Source organism: Gossypium raimondii, chromosome 13, assembly GCF_025698545.1.
Source record: "Gossypium raimondii isolate GPD5lz chromosome 13, ASM2569854v1, whole genome shotgun sequence".
NCBI lineage: Eukaryota > Viridiplantae > Streptophyta > Magnoliopsida > Malvales > Malvaceae > Gossypium > Gossypium raimondii.
The window spans coordinates 31832539-31841490 of record NC_068577.1 but is presented as its reverse complement, the minus strand read 5'-3'; the positions used below and the strand labels follow the sequence as shown (position 1 = coordinate 31841490).

The following is an 8952-nucleotide window of genomic DNA, read 5'->3' as shown; positions in this document are numbered from 1 at the left end:
TTGACTTTGTTTGTATGAGATTTATTTTATTGACGTCGATGATGCCCAATCAATGATTCACTACTCCTCTAATATCTAGTTTTCATATTTTATTTCAGGTATATTATGATAAATACGAGAGGAAAAACCAAGGTCGTTGTTCTCGCCTCTAAAAAGTGGAAGACATCGGGTGCATCTTCATCCTTGGCCTTGACCACAGTCATGAGACACTTGCGTCTCCAATTTGGTCTGGGTCCATATAAGGACTAGTATCAACACCTTAAGGAGCAACCATTGGGAGTGGGTTGATGCATTGATTGGGAGGCTCTACAAGTGGTCCGTTTAGCGGCCAGGGTTCATGTATTGATCGACACGACATCGTGGGACCGATTCTTTACTATCGTAGAGCCCACATATGTCAAACTCACATTGGAGTTTTGCTCTACCTTTTTCTTACAGTCGGCTATTTCACAGTAGGATGAGCCTTGCACTATTTCCCTCCGACTTGGGGGTACGACGCGTTACCTTAGCTTAGTGTCTTAGGCTTCGGAGCTGCCCTAGGATTATATTCCAAGTAGTTTATAGATACCCCTGAGTTCCCGATACTTTTTAGGCACATCCATCGACCAGCCCCACTCTGTTGGTCCGACATGGCCAAGATTGAGTTGCAATATAACTCGAGTTAGTCAAAGGCAACATGCTTACCTTCGGCTTTGCGCTATATTCATGCCATTTTGGCCCACATATTGACTGGTCGAAAGAAGAACATAGGGGTCGTCAATATTTTGGACGCCTATTTCTTATGGAGTATGGTTATAAATTTTTTCATTTTAATAAATTTTATTTTTTTTATAAATATTTATTTCTAGTTGTTGCAAAACCTTGAACCATAAATATTTGTCTACAAATGAATAAAAAGCCCAAATTCAACGTTAAAGTTCTTCATTTCATTTTGGGCTGGAGACATGTGATGGGCCGCCCCAATATTGATTAGGTTTTTACAATTTTTTAAATTTGCTTTTATTTTTCCCGCCTTCCCGCTTCCTCAATCAAAATTTGTTTATTTGTTCAAAAAGCATTTTTAGTTTCCAACAGAATACAAACAAATAAAGAAAGGGATTATTTGGCTGTCTTTCACTCTCTTCAAGCGCTGAGCCAGTGAGCTCTTAAAGCTTCCTGTCATCCTTCAAAGAGCGATGAAGATGTGGAAGCTTTGATGAAAAAAAAATGGATACACCAGATAAAACCCAAATCACTCCAACTTCTAATCTTTGCAAATTTGAGGTATTTTTTTCTTTTTTCAGTTTTTATTATGAAATTGGGTTTTTCTTGGTCATGTTTGTTTACTCAGAAAGTTATGTTAATAACCATTATATTATGTGAAAGGATGTTGGTCTTTTGGGTCTTAATACTTAAATGTTATGTAGGATTTCTTCATGTGAACTTTTTTTTTTATATAAGAAAAGTTAAAATTGTTTCCTCTTTCCTTTGTTTTTTTCTGTTAAATTTTGGATATTCAGTTTGAAATTTGATGGGTTTCTGCCTTCAATCTTGTTATCGCCCTTAACTGTTTTAGGATAGATGGCTGTTATGACTTTTGGCCTTTAGCTTGTTGAATTGAAAAAGAGAGAACAAAATCCAGGAAGGGAAGGTCGAGATTTCCATTAATTTAACCAAACTTTTGCTGTTACCCGTTGGGAATATTATTTAAGGACTAAATTTGCTATTGGTCCATGTATTATGCACAATTTGTAGATCTAGTCCTTGTATTCTAATATGGTCACTTTTAATATTGTACTTTTTCAAATTTTAAATTTCGGTATTAACAAAACAATAATTATTAAATTCCTTAAAATCAATTTTACTATTTCCAAAAGCTTATACAAAAATATATTATCACATGTGTAATAACATGTTAGCTTGCTATTTTCACATAACACTCGTAAAAGAACCCACAACATTTTAGTTAATGGATTTAATGAATACCATTTGAGTCTGTCCTTAAATTTCAAATTTTAAAAGTCTAGGATTAAAACTGATTAAATTGAAGAACAAGGACTAAATCTGCAACTTAAGCATAATATGGAATAATAGCAGAAATTGACATGACAAATTTAATTGGTATCATTTAAGCTAGGATTGAAATTTCAAAAATTGAAAAGCATGTATTAAAATTAACCAAGTTAGAGTACAAAGACTAAATTCTCAATTTATGCATAGTATAAGGACTAATAATAGAAATTGACCATTATTTAATCTCAAGTTCTCAACCATTTATAGTGGTTGCGCCAACATGGATGTTATGCAGAGTCATAGGAACCCTATACTCTTGGATGGTCGAGATTTTGCAATTGAATTATCGTATGCAAAAGAATTCCGGTTGATTTGCAATTAAAAAATGTTGGCAATGTTGGTATTTAGTTTTATGGGATAATATGAAAGAATATGGTTTTAATAGTCAGGTTTTGATTGTTTGTTTTCTATCATGTTGTTTTGACTTTTCATTTTTCTAGAAGTATTATATGCCATGTGTATCAGGACACGAATATTTGATATGATTTTACAAAGACATTCCAAATATGTGAAAAGCTTCAAAAAATTTGAACATGCACATGATATACACATGCCTATTTGATACTCACACTCAAGTGCAAGTAACATGGCTTTCTAGTGCTACTTGAACATTTGTTATTTAGGTTACTAAAGACTTGTGTGCCAGGTTCTAAACTTTGATTTCTCACTCTGCAGGATTCACCTGTCTTTAAGTACATTGACAGCCTTTCACCTATTGAGCTAGCCAAGTCCAGGCAAACAGATAATGGTTTCAGTTCACTAGCTTTTTTGTCCCCTTCATCTTTGTTTCCTTCCCCACAGATCACTTGCCATAGGGAATCCAGGTTTTCGGTTAAAAGGTAAAACTAATCATTGCTCTGTTTAGTTCATGATTTCATGTGTCCTAATTGAGGTTTGTTTCAGGCATCATTTCTTGGAACCTTTGAACTCTAGAGTCGCTCGGAGTGGTCATGAATCTAATACTAGTGAGGGAGCTTCAAAAGTTGATGAGCATTTGGGATGTCTAAATAATGATAGTTCATACAAAGAAACTAGCAGTGATCAAGTTGATGAGCAACCAAATCTAGCAACAGACTTGCCAAGAACCTTAAAATATGATTGTCGGAGTCCTGATGGTGACTTTGAGCCTTGTGATGAGATATTGAAAAAAACAAATGTGGAAGTGGCAGGACAAGAAAGATCTCCTTTCCAATGCAATAGGGATAAATGGGAAGAGAGGCAGCAGTCATTTCAAAATGAAAGAAATTTGCGTAAAATATGCGGAATTAAGCGGAGTGAAGAATCAGCAGGATCTGACTGGGTAGCAGTTCTTTCTGATGTTGCTGATATGTTGACAATGAATTCATCTATAATACATGAAAATACTGATTGGCAGGACTGGAGAACAACAAACTCTGGGACAACCTCTTTTATATCAAATATCCTGCAGTTTCCATTAGATAAAGCCAATAATTCAGAAAATGCGGAATCTGGTGATCCTAGTGGTTCTTGCAAACAAAGTAAATCGGGAGAGCCAGTGATGGATCAGATGCACGGCATCCTGTCTACTTGTCTACCAGATGAACTAGTAGTCAATGATTCAGGTTTGAAAAAGGATGACAAGGAGGGGAACTGCAACCAGTCCAACCATCAGGTTAACTAAGAAAACTATAATTTTTATTTATGGAAGTACCTTACTGTTTTATGTTTATTAAGGATGATTTCTATGAGAGCTCATCTTCTGAAATGTTTATGCTATTTGTCCTCAGTGCATTGGCATTTTTCTATAATTGTACTTTATGTTATTCTATCAGCAGTTCAGCATACGTCGGCGCTGTTTGGTATTTGAGAAGTCACCTGGTTTTGGTTTGCACTTGAATTCTCTACCAAACATCCCAAAAGGTGGTATATCTTTAGTGCGAGACTCTAGCTTCTGAAAAGCAATTGATATGCACATTCAGGTCCTTGACATTTTGTAGTTGTCACACTGCAGGTCAAAGTCCTCTTAGTAAATCAACTCTAAGCTCTATGAACAGGGGTGAGGTTCCTGATGACAACAAAGGTGTGGTTACAGAAAATTCTTATGAGATGCCTGCTACTTTTGGTGGCAATGAGGCTGATCATAATAGTCCTGAGAAGAAGAGGCATGATGATTACTACTTTTTCTAAGATTTGCATTCAAATACCTTGATATACAAATTGATTTGAGTTTAATATTGGTGCAGGCAAAAGTTCGAACTTGTCGAGGAGAGTGTGGCATGCAAGCGATGTAACTGTAAGAGATCAAAATGCTTGAAGCTGTAAGTTTGACATATTTAAATCTATATTTAGGGTCAGCTTGTCCATTTTCTTTTTCAAGTCTTCCTCTAAGTCTCTTTTGGGTTAATTCCTCCATTCTGAGAAATAAAACTCAAATGAAACAACCAACAGTTTGTAACTTCAGTTATGGTGCTAAAAATTTGTGAAGCTTGGTTCTTACAAATCTCTACATGCAATGATACAAGGCTGTGCTGATGTTAAAGGGTTGTTAATTCTACCTTTTAAGTTATTTGTTTAAGTTTGTAATATCACGTTAAACTGTTTCAGTTGCAGAAATGAAAGTTTTAAAAGCTAGGAAATAGTGCTTTAACCAGAAAAATGTGGCTCACTGATTAGAAGCACAAACTTTTGCTGCTCCTACATTGATCTATGGTTGTTTAAACCAATGTTACACATTTTTCTTGAAGCATCTATGCTTGACGACACTTTTTGGACATGGATATGGGAATATAATCCTCCTAGGACTCTCCAAATACATTGAAAAACTTAGAAGAAATTCAATCCCCAAGTGAGACATACTCTTATCTAACACTCACATCCAAGTCTGTGTAACATAGGTTTACACCGAGAAAAAGATTGAAGATTCTCAAAACATACAAGTATGAAAACCATAAAACTTGGTTCATTGTTTTTTGGAATAGGGCTATAATTGGACTTAAAGAACATCTGGGTTCATGGTTAAGTGAATCTGTTTTATCTACCTTAGTAACTGGGGACTTACATTCTATTGCAGATGAGTTGAATGGTAGAAGTGTTTCGCATTGATTTTGATTTCTACAATTACTTAATGATCAATTTTCAGTAGCCTATTAGAATGAAATGTGATTTGATGATCATGTTTACCTTGTTTTCATCTTTTTATTTAAATATTTTTGTTTATGATGCAGTTATTGTGATTGCTTTGCTGCTGGTCTGTATTGTATTGAGCCTTGTTCATGTCAAGATTGCTTCAACAAGCCAATTCATGAAAACGTGGTTTTAGAGACTCGCAGGCAGATTGAATCTCGCAATCCACTAGCATTTGCACCCAAAGTGATTAGAACCACAAATGGTGTTTCAGACTCTATGGTTAGATTCTATTTTTATGATTAAGCTTTTGCATACTAAAGTTTATGTTGTTTTGGCTTTTCATTTTTCTTAAAATACTCATTTGACACATTTTTAGACAAGAGTATGGTTATAACTTTCTAAGGATCCTTCAAATATTAGGAAAGCTTGGAAAAAAAACTTAACATAGATTCGAGTAACATCAAAGTAATCAAGGTGCATTATCATCACTTATTATGGTGTGTGGCCTTTTTCTAGGAATATTGATTAAGGCCACATGAGAGAAGGAGAGATGAACCTTGAGTATTGACACTCCTTAGGATGGTAAACAACTATGTTGCTCCAACTTCTTTACTATTTTTCTTAAAAGTATTCATGCCCGATGTAAATCCTTACATGGGGACGGGGATATGTTCTTCAGAAAATTCCAAATACAAGAAAATCTTGGAAAAACTAATGTACTAATGTTGGAGGCATACCTGTATCTGAGACTCTCTTGAATCCACATTGAGAAAGGGGGATTAGACCTTGGGTGTTGACACTCCTTTGTATGGTTAACAACTATGTTGCTCCAACTCTATTTTTCAAGTACCTGTGTCTAATGCATATCGAGACATAGGTATGAGGATATGTTTCTCGGAAAGCTCTCTAAATCTGACACTTGCGCCCAAATCCAAGTTACTTCAGTTAACAATCACTTGGCCAAGTTTGGGTTCTTAGAATGACTTCATCTGACATGGCTTTATAATTTTCAGGTGCTTTGCAACATTTTGATGATGGTTTTATCAAGTTTAAATGAATGGTCTCTTCTTTTGGCCATTCTACTTTAATCACATAAAAAAATGGTGTTTCAGGTGCAGGGTGAAATTAACAAAACTCCGGCTTCAGCCAGGCATAAAAGAGGATGCAATTGTAAAAGATCAAGTTGCTTAAAGAAATACTGCGAGTGTTTTCAGGTTTGTCTCTTCAGCTCATTCTGCATAAACGTTTTCTTCACCAATCTGACATGGCTGTTTTCTTTTGTGTATTGAAGGCTGGCGTTGGATGCTCCCTCAGTTGTAGATGTGAAGGTTGTAAAAATAGTTTTGGTCGGAAAGATGGTGAGTCTTTATTTTATATTTTTTTCTAATATACAAACATATGATTTGTGTATCTGCATCATGAGTTTATATATTTTATATATTCTATGTATTATCATCATTATATATTTTGTCACATTAATAGGGTTTATTATTTAGATTTTGCTATGTTGTGTTACTTAGATTTGAGTGCAACTATGGAAATGGGTAATGTAAATACAGATATGTTCAATTTTTTAATGTGTTTACAAGATCATATATTCATAACCATATGTCAAATATTGATAGTTCAAAAAAAGGAGTAATTAAGGTAAAATAATATTTATGTTTATGACATATATCTTGAATAGGAGGTTGTGAATCTGAATCTGATGGGGACAACTTAGAGGCGTGCGAAAAAAATGCATCAGAGAAAAGCTCACACGACACTGTAATCAGTAAAGGTCAAGAGCATCCAAACCTTTCAGTGCCTTCTCCTGATATTTCAAGGTACTATTTCACTTTTTCTTATATTAATATTAGTTAGGCCTATTTATTTTGTTAACATAGGATATTGGTATTTAAATATATTCAAATATAAGTATTAATATTATGTTCTTCAGAAAAGTTGTGTACACCTTTAAAGATAAGTTCAGTTACGTTGGTATTGGTAAGTTTGTTTTAAAGGTTTTAGCGGGTTATAGTCTTGATCGGATAAATTTGTTGATTATCGATTATTAAAATTTATAATTGAATTTAATATACTTATTTTAAATATATATTATTTATAATACAAATATGTCATAGGTCGTTGTACTCTTTACAAATTTAGAATTTAGTCCTTATATTTTTATTTTAAAAATTTAGTTTCTCTACTTTTGGATTTTAAAATTCAGGTTTAATTGTTAATATTGTTAATTTTTTGTTAAATTTATTGGTGTGATATTTTGAAATAAAAAAATACTCATTTGATAGTAATATAATTAAAAAATGTTGTAATGAACTTGAATTCATAAAATAATTTTAATGGTATTAATAATTATACTTGAATTTTGAATGCTAAAAAATAGAGGAATTAAATTTCAAATTTATGAAAAGTATAGAGATTTATAATATATTTTAACTTATATAAGAAATAAATCACTTGATTGAATAAATTGATGGTTGTTAAATTGTTAAACTTAAGTGGATGGATGGATTTGGTTGCTGTGGGTTAAGTTAGGAAAATCCTTGGAGAAAACTGAAATCTCACTTATCAACAAGGGCGTGGCTACTATCTAATATAGGAAAAGTTTTAAAAACATGTTGAAAAGCTATGTTAAAATATGATTTAGACATTAGTCTAAGGAGGTTATTTGAGATTGAATTTTAAATATTTGTCAGACACATCGTATGTAAGTATAAATAAGGCTACTCTCTATGGAAAAAGAAGTTTTAAAATATTGAAAATATCTACATTGAATCATACTTAGACATATGAGTATTAGTAGTATCTTCTAAATATTTAAAAAAGCTTTAAAAGATTTTAGGGAGATAATAGATTTTGAGTAACGTGGGGAATGGGGATATCCTTGTACTAAGATTCCTAAAGTCCTCCATTTTGCAGGCTGCCATTTGCATACACTGGGAAGCTTGCAGCATTTTTTCCCCATTCCATTAAGTCATCTCCTCAGTTGTGCAGTACTCAAGAACAAGGTTCATCAGATACTTCGTCATGTAAGCCCAAGTTGGAGTCTAATCTTGATGGAATTCCAGAAAATGGAACTCCTGAGATTCCCAAACATAAATGCTTCACACTTGTTTCAAATCCAACATCTCCCAACTGTAAAAGAGTTTTTTCAACTCCAAATCATGATTCCACTTCTTCATCCACTAAATGGCGTAGTAGGAAGTTGATTCTGAGATCTGTCCCTTCTTTCCCATCATTTTCCCCGCCATGAAAGCTCTTGAGTTTCGCCGGGAAACACCTGTAAGAGTTTTCATTTTCTTCATCATGCTGGTTTCCAGTTTTCTCCAGCAATTGAATTTTGGAGGCAATTACTTCTCATATATAGGAATAATGTACACTTTCACTACTGTAGTAATAATACTTGATGTATTTATATCATGTTTGTGTATCTTGCAATGTCATAGTCGTTATTAATATATTTTGTTTTTGTATGAATTTTGATTTGTTAATAGCTTGTACTACATAAATTTTGATAGGTTAGTGTATTCGTATTGGTTGTATCTTGTTTAGTATGTAATCAACAATCTCTTAATGATTTTTATTGTTTGAGTTTGTAATATTGACTACTGTGTGTTGCTTAATGTTTAACCTGAAAAACCGAGTAGAAAGGTTCTGTAGAATTAAGCCATGGCAACTTTGATGTTATTCTAACATTGGGATGGTTCATTGATTCAAAATTTAGGCTAAGCTTAGTGAAATTATTACATATAGGGGTGGCAAACGGTTTGTGTGAGCTTGGGTTGTTTTTGGATTTGGATTAATTTGGGT

General features: G+C 33.6%; 1 protein-coding gene across 3 annotated transcripts; it reads left to right on the top strand.

The window, feature by feature from the left end:
• The first annotated feature begins 1069 nt into the window (after positions 1-1069).
• LOC105783718 (protein tesmin/TSO1-like CXC 3) lies at positions 1070-8619 on the top strand. Of its 3 annotated transcripts, XM_012609328.2 has the most exons (12): positions 1070-1263; positions 2728-2891; positions 2956-3352; positions 3428-3685; positions 3846-3933; positions 4025-4175; positions 4257-4331; positions 5238-5418; positions 6252-6353; positions 6431-6497; positions 6827-6965; positions 8062-8619. In XM_012609328.2, exons 1-12 carry the CDS (start codon positions 1207-1209, stop codon positions 8393-8395), a joined length of 2013 nt encoding a protein of 670 aa, XP_012464782.1. In that variant the 5' UTR covers positions 1070-1206; the 3' UTR covers positions 8396-8619. The 3 variants fall into 3 exon arrangements, with proteins under 3 accessions (XP_012464782.1, XP_012464779.1, XP_012464778.1); XM_012609325.2 differs by having other exon boundaries at positions 2956-3685; positions 3849-3933; XM_012609324.2 differs by having other exon boundaries at positions 2956-3685.
• The last annotated feature ends 333 nt before the right edge of the window (positions 8620-8952 follow it).